This window comes from Lagopus muta, chromosome 2 (genome assembly GCF_023343835.1).
Source record: "Lagopus muta isolate bLagMut1 chromosome 2, bLagMut1 primary, whole genome shotgun sequence".
Classification (NCBI taxonomy): Eukaryota; Metazoa; Chordata; class Aves; order Galliformes; family Phasianidae; genus Lagopus; species Lagopus muta.
In genome coordinates this window covers 1,749,215-1,775,344 of record NC_064434.1, presented here as the reverse complement: position 1 = coordinate 1,775,344, position 26,130 = coordinate 1,749,215, and the positions used below count along the sequence as shown (strand labels likewise).

At 42.9% G+C, this 26,130-nt stretch overlaps 1 protein-coding gene across 4 annotated transcripts in view; it reads right to left on the bottom strand.

Annotated features, from left to right (window-relative positions):
• The window catches only part of SUPT3H (SPT3 homolog, SAGA and STAGA complex component), a 271,671-nt gene that overhangs the window by 125,829 nt on the left and 119,712 nt on the right, over nt 1-26,130 (bottom strand). For all 4 annotated transcript variants that reach the window (XM_048935370.1, XM_048935369.1, XM_048935371.1 and 1 more), the window contains one exon: nt 10,898-10,982. In XM_048935370.1, coding sequence (XP_048791327.1) covers nt 10,898-10,982 — 85 coding nt within the window. The remainder of the gene's footprint in view (nt 1-10,897; nt 10,983-26,130) is intronic.

Here is a 26,130-nt window from a genome sequence, read left to right as displayed (position 1 = left end):
AACTATCTTACATGATGAAAGATCTTCAGTAACATCATTGGTACGAGAGCTAAAGCATCAGTTTGACTCTGTCTGATGTTGTCTTCATCAGGATTGGTCTCAACCCATGCTTTGATTACTGCAGTTATTTGCAAATCTGAGATAAGACAAGATTGTTTGTGTGGGTTTTGTGTATAATTTAATCTCTGTCCACTCAAGGACTGTGCTGCCATCAACACTCCTATCGTGGCTTGAAGATAAAAGAAGACAGAAATAAAAAGCATTTGCTATCCCCCACAATTCAATAAATACTGATCCAAGGGTTTCTGCTGTTATCACTGTTTTTGTTGGTCAGTGACACAGACATAAAGGAGTTCCATTTGCCAGAAAGAAAGTCCTTTAACATTACACAAATAAATTCTGCAGCACTTCAAGAAGTAAAATAGCTGCTGCCAAGTTTTTCCAAGAATGGGGAACTATTTGTATTTTTCAAAGCAATTTTTCCTTTTTTTCATAGTAACACCTTTGACATCAGTTATTTTCTTTTTAAGAACAACAGAAATGTCCATTTTCCACAGTGGTGTTGAACTTCAGTATTGGCAGTTATCTATTAATAACAAAGTGCACTATTAGAAAACTCAAGAGCTCTGAACACTAGGTGTCAGTGTAAGAAATGGAAAAATATCAAAAACCTGTTGTTTCCAATCAGGTGGATTAGCTAAGAAACCAGAACCAGCTGTGACCACATTTTCTTGTAACTGCACTACACTGTTAACAAGCCAATCTCCCCCAAAAAGTTATTCTGAAACTATCAGGTTTGCTTGAAATTAGACAGGGTGATCTAAAAGCTACAATGAATTTGCTCTGTTAAACACTCTGAGATGACCTTTAAGTTTTATGAGACACCCAGAGACCGTGCAGAATTTAATGGTACTCTCTTTTCTTTCCCACAGATACCCATAAATCAGTTCATGCCATTCACAACTTTAAGTTCTGCTGGACAGAGTCAATGAAGAACAAAGAACACAGCCAGAGTTTAAGGTCATAAAGGTGATAAGAGTCATAAAAGTCACTTACGGCATCCAGATTTTACATGGATGGCAGAATGGCAGAGCTACCTTGGGAGAGGAAGAGTCACATTGGAGATGCACTCATCTGCCTCCTGGAATCCCAGAATCCTAGAATGGCCTGGGTTGCAAAGGCCCACAGCTCCTCCAGTCCCAACCCCCTGCTGTGTGCAGGTCGCCAACCAGCAGCCCAGGCTGCCCAGAGCCACATCCAGCCTAGCCTTGAATGCCTGCAGGGATGGGGCATCACAGCCTCCTTGGGCAACCTGTGCCAGTGCCTCACCACCCTCTCCTATAACACAGAAGTTAATTTCTAAAGATGGTGTTATGTGCAGATAAACCATTTTTGTCTCTGTTCAGATGAATCCACTCAGCATCTCCAAGAAAAAGCAGAAGGAATGTCAGCATCCACCAATCACCAACAGCTTATGTATTTGGATAAATATGTGAAATAAAAAAAGATGGTACAAACAGTGATAAAACCCCACTGCTCATTTGACTCCGGAGCTGATTTCAAAGATACACAGATGCTTTTTAAAGTTGATGCCCATCTTCCTCATCAAACACACGTTACTCACACCACTGATAACTTCCACTTTCTACTTTTCACCATGTCTAACAAACCAGACTACAAGATGAGGTGGGTCTTTGTATGGATTTTACAATGCTTACTTTACAGTGCTCATTTAATATTCTTTTTTACCATAGAAACAAGAAAAAGTAAGAAAGAACCCTGAATATTCATTTTCCATTTGACCTCTGAAATTTGGAATGGACAGAAAAATTGTTCCTTCGTTCCGATCTTGAAACAGTCAAATGATTTGAGGTATTTTTTAGGCACTGCCACCAGGGACATCAGAATAAAGAACTGATCCAGCCCAGACACAGAGCATCTCACATGGAATATCTCGACTCATCCAAGATTATGACAGCAATCAATCTAGACTATATTCATAATACTATATATAAAGATAAATTGGAGGATGTATTTTGGAAACAGCCTGGGATCGGCTTATCAGATTATTCCTAAAAGCTCTAGCATCAAAGTAATTGAGTGCCTGTACATTTAGGAATGCAATTGATTCTGAAAACCTGTGAGTGATTCTTCCTAGAGATTCAATTCTTCTTGTCCAACAGCCTGAATAGGAATCCACGTTGGGGCAGAAATGCAGACCTGCATCTATGTGACTGTTCTTTAATAACAAGCCAAAATGTGATAGAGAAAATTGGGAAACACCAGGATTGGAACTGCCTGCACCACCTTCATTCTCTTTACTGTAGATGTGCACCAAAACAATCTTTAACCATTGATCACATTGCTTTTTCCATTCAATCCATTCCACAGTTTTTGTTTTTTTTCTTACTACTGAACACGGGGCTACAATTATGTGGACATCATCATTCATTTCCTTCTGTGCTTTGTGATTCCTTTTTTATTTCTGTAGGGTTCATGGTATTACTATCTTAGCCTTTCCCAAATGATCTTCCCAGCTCTCAAATGAAAAACAGAGGTATTCTCCATATCTTAATAATAATACCAATGCTCAAAAGAAACCATCTTTTTCCTCCCTGAAATTCACTTTTTCATTTACCATGCATATGCCATCCTCTGAAACAAATTAGGCAAGATGACTACAACACAGGTCCAGAACAGGTGTATCATGTGCTTTAGACAGGCAGCTTTGTAGAAAATACACCTCACAGTCATAAAAAGAGCTATTTAAAGATGGTTGAAACTACCTTTAGAACACCTCGTACAACAATATGAACTTAAAGCTAGAACACAAATATTACTTACTTAAATCAATTATCAGCTTAGTTTTCCTGAAAGTGTATGTAGAAACGTAATTTAAATAATTCTGAGAGCAGTGCTAGATTAATGATTTCAGTCCTAGCTTTGCTCTACAGATCAAGATCTGCCCTAATGTTATGAGCTCCATCCCACAGCACATGTTGACACTGCAAAAGACCCGTGGGAAAGAAAACAACTGACCAAGGAAGTGCTTCCACATCCTAGGAGAACGCATAGAGAGGGCATAAACTCAGACTGGGAGTCCTGAACTACTTCTTGCTGTACATTTGCTCTTCAGGCACAAAGAAGACCTCTGCCCAAAAGCGTCTGGGGCTGAGCAGTTCTTGCTGCACTGATAAAGTGGGTCATCTTGGGTTGGTTGGTTGGTTGGTGGGTTGGTTCCAAATAGCCTGCTGAACTTATACTGACTGTCCTGGTGGCTCAGCTCCAAGCTTGGCCTCTACCAATTGGCCTGGAAATTCCCACATGTAGCACCTCTGCCTTTTTGAAGGGTAAAGGAAGAGTAAAGTAGATCCTGTGCTTCAGAAATGTGTCTGAATAATGTGAACAAATAACATTTACTGTTGAAGCAGAACACTCAGGAGACATTTTTTCATATGCATTATTGTGGAAGAAAAGGCAATTATTTATGGAAAGTCATGATGAACAGGAGCTCATCATTTCCAATTTGAATTTTCTGCAGAATATCTCCTTAACACTAATATATTAAAAATGAAATGCTGACAAGTAATCTAAAACAAGTGCTTACCAATCAAGAAGCACTGAAAGAGAACAACTTCTTCTTTTTTAACGAGAAATAAAGAAAATTGTGCCTTGTGCCTGATGTGGGCACTTGTAAACCAAAGGTTTCCTTCACCAATGAAAAACACACTGCTGCAGAGCGTGCTTGGTACAAGAGTTCCAGCACGTGACCTCTAGGATGGCAGTGGATAGATTGAGCCTATTCAGCTTTCTCACCTCATGGCACAAATGCAGACTCAGGACCACAGAAGCTGTTCTATTAGAGCTGCGTGAAAATCTTTGAAGAAATTTAAACACAAATCTTCTGCCTTGAAAACAACGACCACGGCCAACAGCATTCAAAGATGTAACTTACAACAGGATGAGGGGAAAAACCACCACTACTGGAAAGGCAAGAGCACGATGTAAATGATGACCACATTTATGCATGTGTTACAACCAGCAGCTACTGACAAGAGGGAAAGAACCTTTTCTTTTCCACTGCACAGAAGAAGTGCTACCAGAGGATTCCATCGTATGATAGACTTGTTTCCCACTCTGATTCCTTCCAGGGCAGGTGTGCCACGTGTTTGCTGCGAATGTACGTATGTCGTTCAATTGAATCTACGGTAGGAGCAGAACGATCGGCGGAAGGATTTTTCCCAGATGGTTTTGGTGAACTCCTTCATCCCATTCATGTAAACACGGCGCGTGTTCCGGTTTGCTGAGCTGTATTTACACCCTACGCTCAGTACAAAGTCTGAATGTTTAGTTAGCCAGAAGATTGTTTCCATCCTGTGATTCATTAGGTCCCTGTGGTGCCCTCAACTTCCTTTATTTCGTACAATCACAAACTATATTAGTTTGTCTTATTTTGATAACCCCTCTAATTAATGTCCTGCACAGGAAACTTTATTACTGTTTTTAAACAGACTCATAAAACAAGGGCTTTTTTCCCTACTGGGGTGGCATAAGTGACAGTTGCATATAACTTTGTGATCAAGAGCGAGCAGCGTTTCACACTGCTTATTTATACGAGTGGGCAATTTCTGTTAATGAACACGCTGGTTGGAATTCTTTCTTTTGTAAAAGGCATGTCAGAAATCCTACAACTGTGTGGATAAGGTTACAAGTGGAGCAATTCAAAAATGCAGTAAACAAACCTGAAACTGTGCGACGTGAGAACAGCGTAGAGGCTGCACGCATTAAAACCCAGTTTGTGAATGAATGACGAGTGGGATGGATTTGGTTTTTAGTAAAGGTTGTAGGAGTAGGGTGGAAAGAACCAAAAACTATCTGTCTGCGTTTCTCCTTCAATATGCCATGTTTCCTAGCTCTTTCCCCCACTGCTAGTGTCTTTTTCTCTGGACATGCAAGTGAAAGTGAGCTGTCCCTCCTCCTCCTCCTTTCTTTTCCAACTGCAATAAAACGATTAAGAGCAGCAGGAATGAAGCTGGGAAGCAAAACCAGCTCATCACACTTGTGCAGAAAATGTTTGGCCCTTTGAGAACAGAACATTCGCAGCACTCATACTGAAGTACTTGGCGTTTCATACCAATAAACCTGTCCTTACAGTTGTCTCTGCATTTTCATCATTCCTTTTTACTGCTGTACCAAATGACTCCCCAATAATTAAAGTCCTTACAATAAAAAGCAACGGAATCCATATTTCTTACTTCTAGGGACGTGAGGTACTGCTGAATCTCTGCATCTCACTGCAGGCATCCTATCCATGAATTACTGACGTAGGCTTAAAACATCTCAGTCTCCAGCACAGATTATTCACCCGTGAACCTGTGTTCTGTGAGATCAAAGGACTGATTCTCAGTCAAGTGCATGGGCTGTGTAAAAGCTAATTATTTTCCAACAGTAATGAATCAAAAGAAAATAGAAATGTCAGTATGCAGTGTCTGTAGATGAAGATCCGTGGTGTGAATGTTAAATCATACCAAGAAGAAAGCAAGTGTGGAATGTTAGTATCTATTACATAGCAGCACAAGTTACATGAAATCAAGTTCTTTCATAGGAAGACAAAGGCAAGTGATAGAGGGAAAAAAAAGCGACCAACAAAACCAGATACTGTGTTCAACATGATTTGTGCTATTGAAGTTCCTTTAAGTTGCTACTATCACATTCTAAAAAGCCGAGTGGGTTTGACTTAAATCATTTGACATCAATTGAAGAGATCAGAATCCATCTTCTAGCAGACACACTTCAGCTGACAGGGAGTAAACCACAGCTCCATTAACATGAATTCTGTCATTCATGACAGCCTCAGCGATGACTTATCACAGTTTACAAAGAATTCCAGTGGAGAAAACGTTTCGAGGAAGTAGTCCAGGGCTGCTGCAATGTGCTGTGGCAGTCTTTCACAGCTAGATAAGGTTACTTACCAGTACTTGGGGACTTTTGATCTCGGCTGTTTATGAGCACATTTATATTTTTAGTATACATATGTGCAATTTTTCGTGTCCCCTTGCTGAACTCTTTGCTACCGTCAGAATGCCTTTCAGTGGGGAAAACCAAACCCATGCCCTTCTCAGACATTATCCAGTGTTTCAGAAACAAAACAGATAGAATTGAAATTCAGATGTAGTGCTAACCTGAATTCTGTGAAAGCAGGTATCTGGACTACCACTACCATGTTCTGTGTCCACCCTGGCACAGAACCATTGATCGCAATCCTTTGGCTGCATCCAGCCAACCAATTCCTAGTCCATTGAACAGTCCATCCTTTATATCCATATCTCTCCAATTTAGAGAGAAGGACGTGGTGAGGGACCCTGTCAAAGGCTTTGCAGAAGTCCAGGGTTTCATCCAGGGATCCATCCATTGCCTTTCCCCCATCCACCAAAGCCGTCACTCCATCATAGAAGGCCACCAGACTGGCCTTCCTAAGAGTCTAATAGATCATTACAAGAGATGATGCTTTGAAACCTGTATCTCATGGAACTTGAAACCATGAAACCTGTCTGCTTGTCCTACACACCTCCCATTTCTGACGGGCTGCTCCAGCACTGCTGTATCTTCCTGACCACCTATATGCACCTGACAGTTTGCACAGCCTCTCCCCTACAGCCCTGATGACTCAGCCTCAAGTTGCGCCAGGGGAGATTCAGGCTGGATGTCAGGAAAAATTTATTTTCTAAAAGAGTGATCAGATGCTGGAATGGGCTGCCAGGGAGATGGTGGGGTAACCTTCCCTGGAGGTAATCCAGAAACACTGAGATGTGGTACTAACAGACGTGCTTTGGTGGGAAACATTGGTGGGAGGAGGACGGTTGGACTGGATGATCTTGGAGGTCTTTTCCAACCTTGGTGATTCCATGAGTGCTTCTCCATGGCCCCAAGGCAGGAGTTCTCCTCCAAGGAGGGGAATGTGCAGACCCCAGCAGGTTGTGCAGGTGACCCTGCTAGGCCTTTTCATGGAGTGCAGCTTTTGGGCATGAAAATAATCACAGGTGTGAAAGAAGCCTAAAGACAGTCAATTAACTTTGAAAGTAGAAAATGCAGCCAACGATAAATGCCAGTGGAAGGCATCTGCTGGTCTCCAACATGATGACAGACAAAGGCAGAGAACTGATGCAATCAGAATCACAGAATCACCAAGGTTGGAAAAGACCTTCAAGATCATCCAGTCCAACCATCCACCCATCACCAATAGTTCTCACTAAACTGAAGAATAACCCATGGGAACTGGAAGGGACCCATGAGGATCAGCAAATTCAACCACTGATTCCACAAAGCAACACCCAACTCCAGACTCCATAAGTTAAAAAACAAATCAAAAGAAAGAAAAAAAATACATGCTGCCCTCACCAGCTGCTCCATCCAACAGTTCTGTCCACAGTTTTCTGGTTTCACTGGCACTTGTTCCACATAGTCCATACTAATACATCCTTAATGAGGAATTCTTGTAATTTATTTTTTTTTTAAAGCAACTCGATCAAAACCAAAAAGATAAAACCATGTGCAATCTTAGTGCGAAGAAAATACAAATTACACTTTCCTAACTTTAATCTAGACAGAGAAATTTGCACCAAAATACCTGCCTCTGTTGCAGAGCTAAAGCAGGTGCCTGAAAATAAGAGAACTGATGGACTCCACACTGAATTTTGTTACTGAACGTTCAGTGTGTGCTGGCAATAATGGAAGAAGCAGCTCAAAGAAGCCTTGCTCCATTTTCAATGTACCTTAATAGTTTGTCCCCTGCTGATTAACATCATTTTGAATTCTCTGATGGAACATTTTTCATGCAGGTACAATTTTCTTTTCAGCCATTTTCTTCTACCTCTTTCCTCTACCGACGCATAAGGGTCATTCCAACTTTGATTGGAATTCCAGTCTTAGCTCACATAATTGAATACAGTTTAATATTAAGGCATTTAAATACATACAGATCAGTTATTGAACAAATACTACTGGTCAACAATCAACTTGATTTCAAACAAACTTACATTTCTTGTGCTCTTTTAATAAATCATGCTTGAAAAAAATAGAGCTTTTTATTTTTTTATAACGCTTGATATGCAAGTAGCAAAACACTTTCATAATTAAAAAAAAAAAAAAAAATCAAGCTCCTTTTAGCATTCTAACTGACACAAATCAGATGCAACCCAACTCCCAAAGTTTATCACTATCTCCTTGATACTCAAAGCCCAGACAGCCACCACAGGGTCCCTTTACTAGACAGTTAGGGAGATAAATTCCTCAGGAGGTGATTCATCTCATCGAATGCAGAAACTAATTTTAGGATGATGTGAATCATTCTCTGGAGATGCTCATTTCCTTCTACACGTTGCTATATAGTTCTAGCACAATTTAACTTAATATAAAGCAGTGTATAACTTATTACATATAGTTTGAAACATAAAAAGATTGCTCATAAAATGTGACGCAGATTAAAATAAGACTGTTTTTTAAGGATTTGACTTGTTAGTGCAATCATTTGCTATAGCAGCCAGACCTCATAAAGTATACATTGGGTTGATATGGTGACCATATAAGTCTGTCCAAATCAGACTCTGATTTAATGGAGTTCAGATCAAATTTGAAAATAGGAAGCTGGAACTATAAACCTCAGAGATATCAGAAGTCAACCAATCAAAGGTAATCAAGCTGGCTTATTTTTGAATTCAGAAGCTCAAATCTGGACTTAATCAACAAGTATGCGCTCTTCTCACAACTGTTTACTAAGAAATATGTGCGTGATGTGCCAGTCCCACTTCAGGCATAAAAGGAATTTCTACAGTTCAGCCTTACACGTGAGAAAAAAAGCCATGAATTTTGAGAGGAAATCATTAAATTACATAATGAGAACTATGTAGTCCATTAACACGAATGGTATGACAAAATCCATGTAGAAAGCAGTACATTTCCAGGCAGTTCCAATTACAAGACTAGTTTTCCTCTCGTGCTGCATATAGCCACATGAACATCTATCTCTAAAGTGGAGCACTGCAAATATGTACTAACATCCCAGCAAGGACGTGCAGTTGTAAAGGATGTCGAATGTGCAAAGATCCCTATCAGAAACCCAGAGCATGAAAAAAGCCCATGATTGAAGAGTTCCGGCATGCCAATGTCAGAGGTCAAAACAATGAGCTATTAGAGATACTTTCACTTCCTCAGAAATAAAGTGCTGTCTTGGGCTCGGAGGTGAAAGGTTAGAAAAGCTGTTTATCTGCCGCTCTGTTCCCATTCTTCCTTCTGTCAGGAAATCCTACATGCTCCTACACCTCGCTCAGGGCTTTCCAGGGGTCACAGACTCCTGACACAAATGCCCAGCGTTGATTTAAGTGCAAAGACCACTTGGCCACAGGTTGCACTTTCACAAAAAGCACATTTTGCCATAAGGATCTGCTGAGCTTGGGTGGAAAGCAAAAGCACAGATGCTTCACCACATTATTGCTGAAGGAAGAGCGAAGCCACAGCCATCAGTCTTCATAATCCAAGTTATTATACAGTTATTATAGCTAGAACAAAAAAATCTAAATATATGGCCTGGAGCATATATTTCCCACTGTTTAACCAGCGGGAAACGTGTGGAGAAGGAGAAGAGGTTGTTCCCTCTTCCAGAGCCTAATGAGAAGCATAGTAATCAAAGGAGCCACAGCACAAGGTGCTGGGTGATGCAGGGAAGGGGATACATGAAGGGCTTGAGGTATGAACACAGAACCGCTACCCAGGGCTGGAAGGGCCACGGACGTGGTCAGTGCCATGCAGGAATGTCTGCAGGGTTGAGTACAAAGCTGAAGGAAAGCACTCACCTGCAGGCAGCAGGAGGGCAGGGGAGACTCAGTTATCATCACTTCTCTGTGGTCTGCCCCACTCTGAATTGTCTCCGCTTATAAAAGTCCATACAACTTGTTACTGTTGTTACCAAACCTACCTCGAGATTCAGAAAAACCTTTGTATTGCTGAAGGGGCTCATTAAAAAGCAGGAGATCTATAAAGAAGATCTAGGAGCTCACAGCCCAGTGCTTTTGCTAATCAAAGGAATAGCCATAAATAAACACTAGTTACAATACCTTAGTATTATTTGTATTTACTAGTTCCATACACATGTACATACTGGTGGCTGCAGCTGAAGAACCATTCTATGAGGAGAAGCACAACACTTTATGTGTCCCAAGGTAACTGAACCTTCTACACCTTCCAGTACCCAATGCCAGATGGCACACTCATGCTCTTGTGTGAAACATGAACATTAACCTATCCATAAAGTGTTTTTAAAATAAAAGCTATGGTGAGGTTCAGATTTTAGAACCACCTCTGCAATATTCAAAACCACCTCTTTTTTTCCACAATTTCTTTTTTCAGTAATTTCTGATTATTTATACAACACTTTCATTGGCTTTCAATGAAGGAAAATATTTACTACTTCCAAATAATTTTTGACAGAAATCAAAACACCGAACAGCAAAAATATTTAAGCAGAAATATTAAGCAAATAATAACGCATTCACAACAAGGAATAAAAGAGAAAAATTCCCAATGAGCTCTTCAGATACTGGAAACGTTTTTAAGAGTTTAAGATTTTTAACAGAAAAGAAATGCATCAGCGTCATGCCCAGTGGCAGAGGATTTTCAGCTCTCACACAAATACAACATGTAACCATAAGTGAGGTGTGCACTACTGATGTGTAAGTCTAGCAGTAGCTCCTCCACATTACTGTGGGCAAAACATCACTCACAATTTCTGCATTTATTTGGTCCTAAAACCAGAACGATCTGTTCTTGGTCACTGGATCTTGAAAGCTGTATGCTTCTACAAGGAGTTTCAGAGCAGAGCCTGCTGTATTGGTTATGTTCTTACCAGATTTATCAGCTGAGTGTGGACGATGTCTTCCACCAAGATGGCAGACTCATGGAGCGGCCTGCGAGCGTCTCCCAAGGAAAACCTGAAAGAGAGAAGTTTATTGCAAGGTTACGAAGAGGACTTAAAAAGAAACCAGGTAGGTGGTCTCGAGTGAAATAAAAAACATCTGAGTAAGAATGAGCTTAATGCACCTGTGCACCATATGGAAATGGGTCTCTGAGTGTGTTGCAAGAAATATAAATCTAAGTAATGCGATTGAAGGGACAAAAGGGCTTTAAGAATGTATTCTGAAGTACATGGCAACTGGGAAAGTCAGTTTGTAGGAACATCTTAAAAAAAAAACAAAACAGTAGGCAAAGCTGTAACATGGATCCACTCAGAGTATAGCTGTATTTGCAGCCCCCTTCACCTACACAATTAGCAAATAAATGTGTTAAAAGGTAAAATGAATTTTATTCCAAGTAGAAATGTTAGTGATTAGATATGGAAAGACCCACTATGAACTGAGAGGCTGTTAAAGTTTGCCTCGCAAGACTGAATGACAGGAGGCCAGATGGAGATAACATTATTAACGTCAAAAGAGAAAATCTGAAATATCCAAGACATCTAAATGAGACTGACAGATTTATTTCCTGTGACTGAATTCATTCAGACCGACAGCTGAAGACCCAGTGAAGGTCTCACAGTGTCCCAAACAACTGCGGATTGCTCAATTTGTGCACCCAACACTCACTCCTATCCACTCCAGGTCAGTGAGAACAGAGCTGCTCATGCCCCTACTGGGTGGATGAGCCACACAACCTATTACAGAAGGACACTATAAAAAATTACCACTGATTTTGCCTATTTAGTCAGCCACTTCTATGAATGATAAAGGATTAATGAACATCAAAATTCTTCTGTTTCCTTATCTCAGTTTTTTGACTTATCTAAAAATGAAGAACACATTTTCCCACGTTATAATGAACAGAATCACAAGCCAATTCAAGCATTCCTGTAGTAAATGTTAAACGTTGTCCTGCTGCTTCTGAAGGAAGGAGCAGAGAAACATGACAGTGATGGAAGAAAGAGGTGGTAAGAGACTCATTCAACACTGACGATTTGGATGAGGGCACTGGGGGCACCTTCAGTAAGTCTGCAGGTGGCACTGAGCTGGGGGGAAGCATCGATCTGCCTGGGGGTAGGAAGGCCCTACAGAGCGATCTGGACAGGCTGGATAGCTGGGCTGAGGCCAATGGAATGAGGTTCAACAAGGCCAAGTAGTGAGTCTTGCACTTTGGACACACAGCCTCAGGTAGCAGATACAGGCTTGGGGCAGAGCAGCTAGAGAATATGTGGAAGAAAAGGATCTGAGACATTTGCTCAGCTAACTTCCCACCTCCCATGTGTGCAGCAGAGGGCTGGTGTGGAGCTCTGCACATCACAGCTTTCCTCACAGCTCAACCTGGCAATGGGAACAGCACAATACTCTTGAAATGTGTTCCTTCCAACAACGGAAGACTCAAGAAATGAAGGGGACTCATGAAATCCAAGCCATCAGTCATTCCATAGACTTGCTTCACTTCCCACCCATTTCAGCTAAATTATTTTTAAAACTTAGAACTGTTAATTCCCAAGTGGTGGCAATTCGGCCTAACAAGGGCTCACTGAAAATACCTCACCATCCCACAACTATCAAAACAAAAAAGCGATCCTGGCCTTACATCATTACAGCAGTGAAAGGCCACTCGCTGATTTCAGATATTTCCTCCAGGCACTTCTGAAAAAAAAACAAAACAAAAACAAAAAAATTCCTCTTTCTCTGCACAAAAATGAGCTTTTAAATTTAGAGAACCTGCGCAGGAAAATATGCTCACTGTAACTGAAATGTTAAAAGGACAACCCAAAGAATTTCCCTTTCTCTTATTCCTTTCTCTTACATGCGTGAAATACAACGTCAGACCCTTCCTAGGACTGCAAACAGAACTGCAAGCATACCAGATCCTATTAAATATTTTATAAACTGCAAATACCTGTGTATTCTATAGGAAATACATATAAAAATACAATTATTCATTGCCACATTACACTGGAATTTTTAATGATATAAAAAACCTCCCTGATTTAAAACAATTGCTCATACGTTACAAGCTCTAAACATTTCACTTTTAATTATGATGCATGTGCAATTTAACAGAAAAAATTACTTTTCCTCTAATGAGGCAATGCATCCAAAACCAAACCAACCACAACAATCGTCACGTACTGTTCATTCTTACATGGAATCACAGCATCATACAATCTCCAAAGTTGGAAAAGACCTCCAAGATCATCCAGTCCAACCGTCCGCCCACCGCCAATATTTCCCACCTAAGCGTGTCCCTCAGTACCACATCTAAACTTTAAGGAACACCTCCAGGGATGGTGACCCTCCACCTCCCTGGGCAGGATAAGGCTATTTCTGAGCCACAGTGCTGACTCTACTGAGAGATTTGGCTGTCTGCAGTCAGAAGCCGTTCAGAAAGGTAACTTCCAGCTCCAAAAATGGCATGAAATGTGGAAGAAATGCCCTAAGAATACAAACTATTCATCTAAGAGGAGACAGATGGCAAATCTTTTGCTCCATTCTGATACAGAGGATAAGTCAGAGGTTTTGGTGAAATTCTATACTGGAACACAAGGTAGAGAGATATAAAACAAAAGTAACTATTTTATTACATAGAACACCAAGTTGAAATTCATGTTCCAGGCACACCTATCCAAAATCTGATGCCCTTGCTTCTGAGAACTGAAATAAAACTTGCTATTTTAAAACAACTAATGATTTTTATTTCATGTGTGCTTTGCTTTTATTGGTTCAGCAAGTAGTCCTTAAAAGAACCTTCCATTTGTTAGGTATACCTATTAAGTCTTCCTATGAACCACATACAAATTCTGTTGAAAACAGAGGAGAGATGTTTCCCTGTAGGTAAATAGTGAAGAGGAAATATAGCAGAATACATTAGCAGATCATCAAAACAGTCAAAGGATGGGGAAGAGTGCTCTGAGAACAGAAGCACCTGCCTGCTATCCATGCCATGGAATAACAGAGTCTTCTCAGATGATCCAGTTTTTGGATCATCTGAGGTATTCTGTTCTGATGAAATGCTTTTACAAAGGGGTGGAAACATCGTCCCCACATTTCACAGGATTAGAACAGTAGTGTGGAGAGAGAAAAGAGCAAAGAACCTTCATAAAATGGCCCGGGTTGGAAGGGACCTCAAGGATCACAAAGCTCCAACCCCTTCACTGCATGCAGGGCCACCAACCTCCCCATTTCATAGCAGCCCAGGCTGCCCAGGGCCCCATCCAACCTGGCCTTGAACACCTCCAGGGATGGACGGGGCATCACAGCCTCTCTGGGCAGCTGTTCCAGCAATCTCATAGTAAAGAACTTCCTCTTGATATCAAATCTAAACCTTTCCTCCTTGGACATAGGCCTACTCCTCAGGTTCTTAATTTCCTTTGAATGAAAATTAACAAAAGGAAGAAGTATAAGGCTGGTTGAGGGAAGAGCTACCTCATGTAAAGACTGCCACAACTCTTTGTTTATTTTACCTTCTATTTCTAATTCATTTCAGTTCCCATAATGATGGTTCTATGCTTGACAGAGGGCCCAATGTCCAATGCACTCAGAGCTCATATGAAGATTCACAGCACCCTGTGCATCCGTACACATACGCATATAGTAGAGACACACTAGGCACACGCTAAGGTGCAACATCTGCTGGTGGCACAGAGACCTCTATGCAACAACCTCAAAGTCCTGGGCAGTTACAGAAATAGATAAAGCACTTGCTTTGCTACATTTCTGGAGGCTTTAAAAGGCTGCAAGGCATGGAGGCCTGCTCCAGAAGGTCGATGCAGAGCTCTGCAGGTGGCCGGACCACCAGGAAAGTGGCTGTGGAGACAGAGCTGCGGCGACCTCCCATCCTCCACGGCCCTGCAATGCAGTGCTGGCCAGAAAGGAAGTGCAGCCAGGGTGGCTGGGAGTGCAGGGAGCTAGAATAAATACTTTCATTTACTGGGGCTTCTATTGAGTTCATACCATAACAAAGCTGCCCCAACTGATGTGGAATTTACCACCTTGAATAAATTTGATGGATCGAGTTTAGGAAAAGCATAGAGGGAGTGAAGGAGACTGGTGGGAAATATGCATTTTCTTCTTTTCTAGAAATCCTGAACGACTTTTCCTCTTCTTTTTCTACTTGACAGGAATTGCAGCAGCAGAAATGGTCCCTCAAGGCTTCATCTTTACTGAGTGGCTCTGAGAATCTCAGAGCAAGGAGATATCTGCTCTCTCTGCAGCACAAAGGTATTTATTTGCTGCTGCCTGCTGTCCTGACTCATCACCACTACTCCGCAGGAGTTACCCCAAATGCGTTCCTTTCCACTGAGAAATTGATATTGCATAATACTTATTTTCCATCTACCGCCCTGGGTCTGTTGGGCCCAGAGACAGGAGGCTGAGGGGCAGCTCCTCAGGGGGGTGGAAGGCGTTCAGCTCAGGGTGAAGCAGAATGGGAACCTTGAGATGTAACTTCCACATGCACAAGGTTCCGCAGGCGGCCCAACGCAGCCAGAGAGCCTCCATCATCAGCCAGCACTCATCAACCAACCCAGCAGAATGCCATCAGGATGTAAGTGCTCACTACATATAGAACTAGATAGGAATAGGATCCCCAGGCAGGTGTTTAAAAACCGTTTGGATGTGGTGCTCAGGGCCATGATTGAGCAGAGGGCTGTTAGAGTTGGGGTAGGATGGCTGGGCTGTGCTTGGACTCCATGATCTTTAAGGCCTTTTCCAACCTGAGCAGTTCTATGATTCCATGATTGTAACTAGCTAATTCACTGTTACAAATCTAAAAACAGGCAAGGATTCCACAGAATCACAGAAGGAAAACATACCACTAGATATATTTGGACTGGATAATATCAAGGCTCATGTCTCCTCAGTACTGCAAGAATACACAGTAATACTGTCGACTGATTGTCAGGAGTGCATCTGGAATACACAATTACATGCCTAGTTTTCAGAGATGCTTCATAGTATAAACAAGTCTCTTCCTAAATATATCAATTATTAGAGAGCTGATGGTCAGGTGGTGACAATGAGAATTGGTTTTGCAGCACAAAAACATTCAGAACACTTCTAGCAATTCCAATACCAGAAGGAGAGAGACCGCAAATCACCACCAACAGAATTTGGGAAATCAACAGTGCAATATGTTGAAGTATTTTGGTTTGGTCCCATAGGAGACTATTTGTAAGACAAAGAATCGTGGAATCGAAGAATCCTTAAGAGTTGGAAGGGACCTTTTAGGGCCATGCAGTCCAGCTGCCCTGCAATGCACAGGGACACCACAGCTTCATCAGGTTGCCCAGGATCCTGATCCAGCCTTGCCTTGATAAAAGTATTGAGATCTGGTTCTGAAGATGACAGAAGCTTGGGAAACTACAGGTTCCTCTCTCAGAAGCCCGAGAGTGTCGGTGCAAAAGCAGAAAACTGATCAGACACACACAGGAGAATGCATTGCATGGAGAGTGGAAATGGAATGAAAGAGCCAAATCAAAGAGGAAGAAAGTGTGACAGAACAAAGATGAATAATGCTGGAGAGAGGTCTGCACACCAAGGCAGGAAGGGGAGGAAGGACATCCAGCTGTCATCTCAATGCTTCTGTGTGACATTAAAATATGTTATATAATAGAGATGGTATGACAAACCATTGCTTTACAGGCATCATTTCTTTATAATACCATCAGTGAACTGAGGAAAGGGATATCATTTTAAAATGAACTTACTTGCCTATTGCTTTACTTTGAGGAGAAAACAGAACACATCAAAGCCGCGCATTTTTGTAACCAATGAGCACAAACTACCAGCACTACATGAAAACGCATTAGAACAACTATGTCAACAGTGTGTTTTGTATTTATGTGTCTTTCTGCTCTTCAAAGGCTGTATGAAAGTAAAAGGCAATCTCAAATCTGATTAGAGTTCACAGTGAATATATTTACATGCTCAAATTAAGGAAATCAGGTTTATGTGGGCTTCACACATCACACGGGACGCAGTTCTTTGCCAGGATTTGAAGTATCAGAGATATGAAGTCACATTGCAAGGTGCTTTCTCTTTAAAGTTTAGAAAGATCATGCACAAGTTGCCATAAGAAAAAGGATTCAAAACTACTACAATTTTACTACATAGAATACAAAAACAAATGTTAGTTTCCTTGTTTTTTTCTTTTTTTCCCTGTTAATCACAAAATCACAGAATGGCCAGGGTTGGAAGGGACCTCAAGGATCACGAAGCTCTAACCCCCCTGTGCCATGCAGGGCCACCAACCTCCCCATTTCACAGCAGCCCAGGCTGCCCAGGGCCCCATCCAACCTGGCCTTGAACACCTCCAGGGATGGACGGGGCATCACAGCCTCTCTGGGCAGCTGTTCCAGCACCTCACCACTCTCACAGCACACAACTTCCCCCTGACATCCAACCTCCATCTGCCCTCCCTCAACTTCAGACCATTTCTCCTTGTCCTGCTGTTATCAACCCTTTCAAAGAGTTGATTCCCCTCCTGTACATCATCACAGAACAATACCACTTCAGTGATGGATGATGTCTCCTTTGTAAATATGACAACTCTGAATCACCTTCTTATATTTAGAGGCTCAGAAATGTTTTCCAGGATGACTTGTTCCATCACATCCCTGGGGGAGGCTGGCTGGTCTGTCACTCCCTGCGCACTCTCTCTTGTCCTTTTTGAAGACAGAAGTGACATTTCAAAGGGGTTGGAAGGGACATCGAGATCATCGAGTCCAACTCCCTGCTAGAGCAGTTCTCTGCAGCAGGAAGCACACGTGGGCATCCAGATAGGTCATGACTATATCCATTGAAGGAAGGACACCCCACCACCTCTCTGGGCAACTTGTTTCAGTGCTGTCACCCTTAGCGTGAAGAATTTGGTCTCTCTGCTGCTCAGGAACTTCCCCCAGTTACCATGACTTCTCTTCATAAGCAAGAACAGCAGGGATCATATAGGTGCATTAAAAGTCCTGCTTATTGAAGGAAGCAATTGGCTTCACCCCGGTTTGGAAGCTCATTTCCCTTATAGGACTTCAAGCACTTCCTAAGTGCTGAAAATCAGCAGCTTTATCCCAACACAAAGCTGTGGCAAGAACCCTTTTCAGTACCATTGTGTACTAATCAGAACACACCAAACCCTAACAGCGAAGCGTTTTAAGCATAAATTAACGATACAAATCCCTACAACTGGCAAAGGAGAAAGATCTAATTTATTCCAGTTGTATAGCATAATACGTTCCATTTGCTCATTCACAAAGGGTTTCAGTTTTTCAGGAAATAAATGAGACAACTGTCTTTCTAGACTGTGCCGACTGGACTGCGATCAGTCGTCTCTGTGCTAGGAAAAAGTTCATCACAACAATGTACCCAAACACAAATGGAATTTAACGAAGCCAAGAGAGATGAATTTTCTGCCTGCTCTCATGAGGATGGAGCGAAAAAATAATGAGGAGAGTAGGAAGTCCAAACATAATTTCACTGTATATATATACGTTATAAGTGTTAACCAAATGTGGAAATCCCTAGCTATTTTAAATCTAGATTAAAACCACAGGCCATTTAAAGTAATCCACAAGATACAAAAATATAAATGAGGATGAATGCATTATGCTAATTTGCAAAGAAATAATATTATTCTTTTTATATTTTCTGAGACGTCAAGACCGCTCGGGCTTGCTCTTTGTTTCAGGAATTCATTTCACAACTTGTGAATGAGTTCTTTCCGGGTAAGACGATGATAATGACATCCAGTTTTCAATGAACGCACATCCCTAAGTGACACCGATGTATTGAGTACTGCCACTTTTCCTCCTTTGCTCTGGAGCAGGGAGCAACCCACGGCCATGCTCCTGCTACTGGCTGGCACCAAGGCTTGGCCAAGGAAGTGTCTTTGAAGGTCCTTGTTTAGAGAGAAAAGTAAAATGTTCACAGAATGGTTGGGTTGGAAGGAAACTCAAGGATCATCAAGCTCCAACCCCCCTGCCACATGCAGGGCCACCAAGCTCCACATTGAAGCGAAGCCCACCTGAGCACAGGGAGGTCCTGTATTGTCATTTGGTCACGGTGGAAGTGCTCATGTCTGAGCTATTCAGAGGTAGTGAGAAAGAGGATCTCCTCACAAAGACATGCTTCCTTGAGATGAACAGTGCCTTACCAACCACAGCATTTCTCATAAGCACCCTCAGCCCCAGCTGGAACACCAATATCTGCAGTACTTCTAGACTGTGACTCTGAAATTTCTTTTAGCCATTATGCATACTGAAAAAAAGCACTGTAAAATACTTAATGAGACTTTCAGTCTGGAGGAGGCTCAGGGGAGACCTCCCTGCTCTCAGTAACTGCCTGAAGGGAGGCTGTGGTGGGCTGGGGGTCGGCCTCTCCTCTCGTGTAACAGTGATAGAACTTGAGGGAATGGCTCCAAGCTGCGCCAGGGGAGATTCAGGCTGGACGTGAGGAAATAGTACTGCTCCAAAAGAGTGGTCAGGCAGTGCCATGGGCTGCGCAGGGAGGTGTGGAGTCACCGAGCCTGGAGGTGTTCAAGGAACGGTTGGACGTCGTGATGAGGGCCATGGATTAGTGAGAATCACAGAATCACAGAATCACAGAATCACCCGGGTTGGAAGGGACCCCAAGGATCATGTAGTTCCAACCCCCCTGCCTAGCAGGGCCACCAAACATACACATTTAGATCAGGTTGCCCAGGACCCCGTCCAACCTGGCCTTGAACACGTCCAAGGACGGGGCATCCACAACCTCCCTGGGCAGCCCGTTCCAGGGCCTAACCACTCGCCTAGTAAAGAACTTCCCCCTAACATCCAACCTAAATCTTCCCTCCTTCAACTTGGATCCATGAATTGTTGATGATGGGTGGAGGTTGGACTGGGTGATCCTGTGGGTCTTTTCCAAACCTGGCAATTCTATGATTCCATGACTGCTGCACGATCAGTGGTCTGAAAACTACAGTTTGGAAAGCTGTGCTCTCAATTACAGACAATGAGGTAAACTCATGGCATGGCACACCTTCAACAGCTAACGAAGCAACACGACTCCCAGTTACCAAAAAATCAAAACTGAATCATAACAGTAATTACTACACCTTAGCACTGAACCTGTGAGTGAAAAACACAAATAAAATACATTTCCCCACTAGCACTGATCAGATATATCCACTTTTATTCCAAGAGCACGTGCATCTATTAAAATGCAAACTAATTACTAGCTGGTTTTAGCTTAGGTTTAACTTCAGAATGCACTGACCACAGTTAAAACACTCATTATTTTTTCTTTCTGGAGGTAAAACTCTCCCAAAAGATGTTATTTTCCCTTACCAAGACAGTGCTTTGAAAACATGTTTTATTTCAGAAACCAAACTATGCAGCATTCTCCCTAGAGTAAGAAACTGGAAGTTCTGTGATAAAATCTTTTCTGGAGAGCCAGTGCAATTTCATATCAATGGTGTGCTCCTTTTCCTGCTTTCAAATGGATTACTTAAATGTTTTTAAATGTTATAACCCACAATAATCTGTTCCAGGCACCAACGAAAAGGAAGAAAAAAATTACAGAAGTCAAGATGTCGCCTGGAAGCACTTTATGGCAAACATTATAAAGATAACACAGAGCAGAGAAGCTCTGGTTCAATCCATTATAAATACCCCGTTCTTCTTAAAATCACAAAAATGTATTTATAGTAAAGAACTCTTACGGGCTTCTTCCTCAGAAGACTTCACTTAAGTACAATTTGGCAGAATTTTTGGAAGAAGAAAAGAAGAGTTTTATAAAATATTGATGTTTTACAATCACTCTAGGCTTGATCTACTTGCTACAAAAACAAAAGCAAGGACCACATCCGTCTCTACTAATTGCACCATGGATTTTTGCTTTGGCGCTCTCCAACAGCAACACTGAACACGAATGCTAAATCATCACTTACACAATTAATGCCTCATTAAATAATCAGGGTATGCTCCCCGGTATGTAATTGCTTACAGAAACTTATGAGATGTTAAAAAAACAATAAATGGTGAAAACAACAGCAAAGCTATACCTGTATGCACAACAGGGCAAACCTGCAGCCTGCCATGCCTCCGCAGGAAAGCCCAGATGGACACCCTGCCTTCTGCACCCCACTCCATCTCACGACTTGGGGATGGGGCTGAATACAACAGCAACGGTCTGCATCACAGAATCACAGAATCACCAAGGTTGGAAAAGACCTCTGAGATCATCCAACCATCCACCCACCACCGTCTACCGCTAAACCACGTCCCTCAGTACAACATCAAAATCCTCAGCACTACAATTAATGAAGCAGCACTCCCAAAGCAGAGAGGAAGCAACATGAAGCAGCTTGCTTAAATTTTGTTTTGCTCTAACATGGAATTCCGAAAAATCCATTTGGATGTGGTGCTCAGAGCCATGATTTAGCAGAGGGTTGTTAGAGTTAGGGTGGTATGGTTAGGTTGTGGTGGGGCTTAATGATCTCTTTTCCAACCTGAGCAATTCTATGGTTATATGATATCAGGGAAGACCTTTCAGCTTCCCTTGTTTATCCCAACAGATAAGCTAGATGAAATAAATTATTCCAGAGAGTCAATTCCAACAAACACTTCCAGTTACTCTTACCAGTGGATCAGCTGTGAGGTTTATAGCACAATTTTATCACAATTCTGTGATTGCAGAAGGAAAAATCCTTCCTTGTGTAAATTAAGCACATGTGCTGCATCCTAAGCAATACCAAGAGATGCTCTCTGGCAAGCAGTGCTTAAAATGAACTGCACTCAACAACAAGAATTAATCACTATAGACAGAAGTCAGAAAGTGCCATGCTTAAAGGAAAGGCACTCAGCATCTTGTCTTCCCCGTTCCCTTCCTCCTCATGAGCCAAGAAAACAACAGTTGGCAGCAGGGAAAGACCAATCTCTTCCCAGGAAAAGCTGAATCAAACAGTACAGAGACAAAACCAATGGTAATTTCTGGTACCAGAATGAGGTGTTACAGGAAAATAATTAGTGCCTCTATCCTTGCTGCAGTTAGCAGAACAATTCTCATTTTCTTTCTCTTTTGGAGCCGGAGAAAAGCAAGAGGCTCCAGTTGCAGGTACCACAGAGCAGAGTGCTGCAAAGGGCCGACTCTTTTTTCAAAGCATCTTGACTGTGCTTCTATATCCAGGCACAGTCACTGCTTCTTCAAGCCCCAGCTTGGCATCACTCGACACACAAGCAATGGTGCTGGTGGCTGAGATTTGTGTGGTCTCGGGTAAGCTCTGCTTCCTCGAAAATGTGTGGCATCATACAGGGCTTATTTAGAACCAAAGTCTCTTGGGCACACTATGTAAGTTCATTGTTTATCATTTGCTGGGGAAGTCTTCTGAGGTCAAGGTAAAAAGCAGGAGGTGATATTTGATGTAAATGTTCCAAAGCACGTTATGTGGTTGCACGGTTGCAGTGGGCCCCGCAGCGCTTTGCTGGTGGTCCGTGGAGATCTGGCTGGTGGAAGGTGCTGGCTCTCCCCGGTTCCAGCTGCTATATCATGTTTAATGTATTTTTAGCTTCTCTTAATATTTTCCTAATATTACTTTTCCATGTAAGCAATTAGTGTGGTTACTGAGGATGGCAACAGGAGCGATATTCAGCAGTCAGTGGGAGAAGAGGTGGTCTCTGCAGTCCAAAACGGAGGAGGACCTACGAGACAATCTCATGGTGACCAAGTGGGTGGAGGAACCCACCCAGGATTCGGGGCCTTAACAACTCTATTCTTTTCCATTCCCTGGAATCAACTTCTTAAATTTCATTTTTCCCCTCTGAAATATCTGCTGACACTCCTTATTATCACTGGAGACGAAGGAAGAAGCAAGAAAGGCATGGCTTTCCCTAGGAAGTGAAAGCAGGAAGAAATACAACTTGAGATCATATTCACTTTCTCGATTAATCTTATGAATGATTTAGAGTGGATCTGTATACGAACAGTAAGTGGGATAAAGAGAACTGCCCTTGGTTTTTCCAAGTTGATACATTTTTTGCATCTTAGCTTTATGAAAAGACTTTAGCAGAAATGTCTGCAGAGTTATCTCACTCATCTGAGAAGCAGAAAGAAACCCGAAGAACGTCTGCTTGTGATCCTCCTGATATGTGCTACTTTAACATTTACTATTGACAGAAGTTGAAACGTTTCTATGACTCAAATGTTAGTCTTCGCTGCCCAACTCCGGACCCACTTACCCTCCCCTAAACTACTCAAAGGAGAATCCTACAATGCCCAGGGTTGCACAGGAGCACAGTGCTCATCCAGCCCCAACCCCCTGCTGTGTGCAGGTCGCCAACCAGCAGCCCAGGCTGCCCAGAGCCACATCCAGCCTGGCCTTGAATGCCTGCAGGGATGGGGCATCCACAGCCTCCTTGGGCAACCTGTGCCAGTGCTTCACCACCCTCTGGGGGAAAAACTTCTTCCGAATAGTAGGTTAGCTAAAACTCCCCTCCTCACTTCTCACAGCCTTGCAGCTGAGTGCCTTCCTACAGCTCTGCCTGCAGCCCTGGACGGAAGGAAATGCAAAGTGCAGGAGTGTTGTTTCCAGTGACACACTGTGAGCCTGCTTTGCACCTTCAGGAAATTCCCATCCATCTTCCAAATGAAAAACAGTCACTAAAAAAAGATGTGCTGTAAATATCCCGAGCCATGACACAGCGCCTTATAAAATACAACTGTTCATAAATGGCCTGTGGAATTGAAATGCTGACACTTTCTATTAAAAGGTGCTTAGTCACAGTTCACTAAATATTTACAACGAATCATTTATTCCCTAATTTCATTGACTTTACTGTAGTTAGCAAAAGTCAAGAAAACTTCCTGCACGTGCGTGAACAGCTTGTGCATGGAAACCACAGCTCACAAAGCGCACTTGACAGAGATCGGAAGATTTGCATGTTACATGAGTGGGTCCTCCTCTTCTGTAAAAAGCCACTTGCTTCAGCTGCACTTGGACATGACTATTCCAATGAACTGGAATCAGAAGGCATTAATGATAAACTGTCATCTTGCCAAAAGTGCAGACTTTAATACTGTCAGAAAGCAGAGAGCCTCCGATGGACAGGACCATACATCTCCTAGGGACTGCCAAAGGCAGAGAGCTGTTAAGTTCCATGGTTTTATGATACAGAAATATCTTTCTAACACTGAAACCTCCTAATGGATTCACATGGCTACTTTCATCCAACTGCATTCTGCAGATGGATCACTCTGCAGTAACTCACAAACATCTCCACAGCTTACTATCTACTTGCACAGTCCAAGCAAGGTTATCACTGTCCCCTTGTCAATGCACTCCTGCCTGTTTGTCCTGTCTGCCTCCTGGTTCCCACTCTTTGAATCACAGAATCACACAATCACAAGGTTGGAAATGACCTCCAAGACCATCGAGTCCAACCGCCCTCCCATCACCACTGCTACCACCAGCACTAAACCAGACCTTGCAGCTCCTCATCCAGGCGCCTCTTGAACACTGCCAGGGACGGCGACTCCACCACCTCCTGTGCAGCCATTGCTGTGCCTGACCACTGAGAGAAAAAGTTCTTCCTCATGTCCAACCTAAACCTCCTCTGCTACAACTTGCAGCCATTTCCTCAGGTCCTGTCTGTTACCTGGGAGAAGAGGCCAAACCCCTTCTCATCACAGCCTCCCTTCAGGAAGTTGCAGAGAGCAGTGAGGTCTCCCCTGAGCTCCTCTTCTCCACACTGAACAACCCCAGCTCCCTCAGCCGCTCCTCATCAGCCCTGTGCTCCACACCCCTCACCATTTCGTTGCCCTTCTCTGCACACGCTCCAGGGCCTCAAGGTCTTTCTTGTAGTGAGGGGCCCAAAACTGAACACAGCACTCGAGGTGCGGCCTCACCAGTGCTGAGTACAGGGGATGCTCACCTCCCTGCTCCTGCTGGCCATTTCTAATGCAGGCCAGGATGCCGTTGGCCCTCTTGGCCACCTGGGCACACTGTGGGCTCATGTTCAGCCGAGCACCAACCAACACCCCCAGGTCCTTCTCTTCTTCACACTCATCCAGCCACTCATCCCCAAGCCTGTAACGCTGCACAGGGTTGTTGTGCCCAAAGTGCAGAACTCGACACTTGGCCTTGTTGAACCTCATCCCACTCACCTCAGCCCAGCGATCCAGCTGTCTAAATCCCTCTGAAGGGCCTCCTTACCCTCAGGCAGATCCACACCACCTCCCAACTTGGTGTCATCCGCAAACTTGCTGAGGGTGCACTCAATGCCCTCATCTAGGTCATCAGCAATGATATTAAACAAGATGGGTCCCAGTACCAACCCCTGGGGAACACCACTTGTAAGGGGTCACCAGCTGGTCTCCACTCCATTAACCACTACCCACTGGGCATGGCTCTCTAGCCAGCTCCTTACCTAAAGAAGGGTAGATCTGTCCAGGCTAGGGCAGCCAGTTTCCCCAGAAGAATCCTGTGAGAGACCGTGTCAAAGGCTTTGCTGAAGTCTAGGTAGACTACATCCACAGCCTTTCTCTTGTCTACCAGGCTGGTCACCCAGTCATAGAAGGAGATGAGGTTGGTCAAGCACGACCTGCCTTTCATGAACCCGTGCTGGCTGGGTCTGATCCCCTGGACACCCCCACCAGCTCCCTCAGCCTCCTAGGATGGAGCCCATCTAGTCCCATGGAGTTGTGACAGCCCAGATGGAGGAGGAGCACTGTTTCCACAACATCCTTCTGTTCCCAAAAACTGGACAGAAACTGAGGCCAGAACACAGAGTGTTCATGAGTCTCCCCACCAAATATTCAAAGCTTATTACTGTCCCTGTCTTTACTTTTAATCCAAAGTAAGTCTTGTGTAATTAATCTGATAGCTATACTTTGAGCTAGTACGCTTGACAAAAACTATATAACATGCCAATAGCAAATAGCATATTGTAACACAAAACACCTCAAGGTTATTTAAAACAACATGGCCTATGTGCAGCTTTTGGAGCATTTGCATTCTGACAGCCCTGCTAAGCAGAACAAATGACAAACACTGCACAGTGCACGGTGAATGACCAAGTATTCGTACCTCAGACGTCACTGATAGTCATTTTCTTATGTATGCTAATGAAAGAGAATATATTTTAAATTT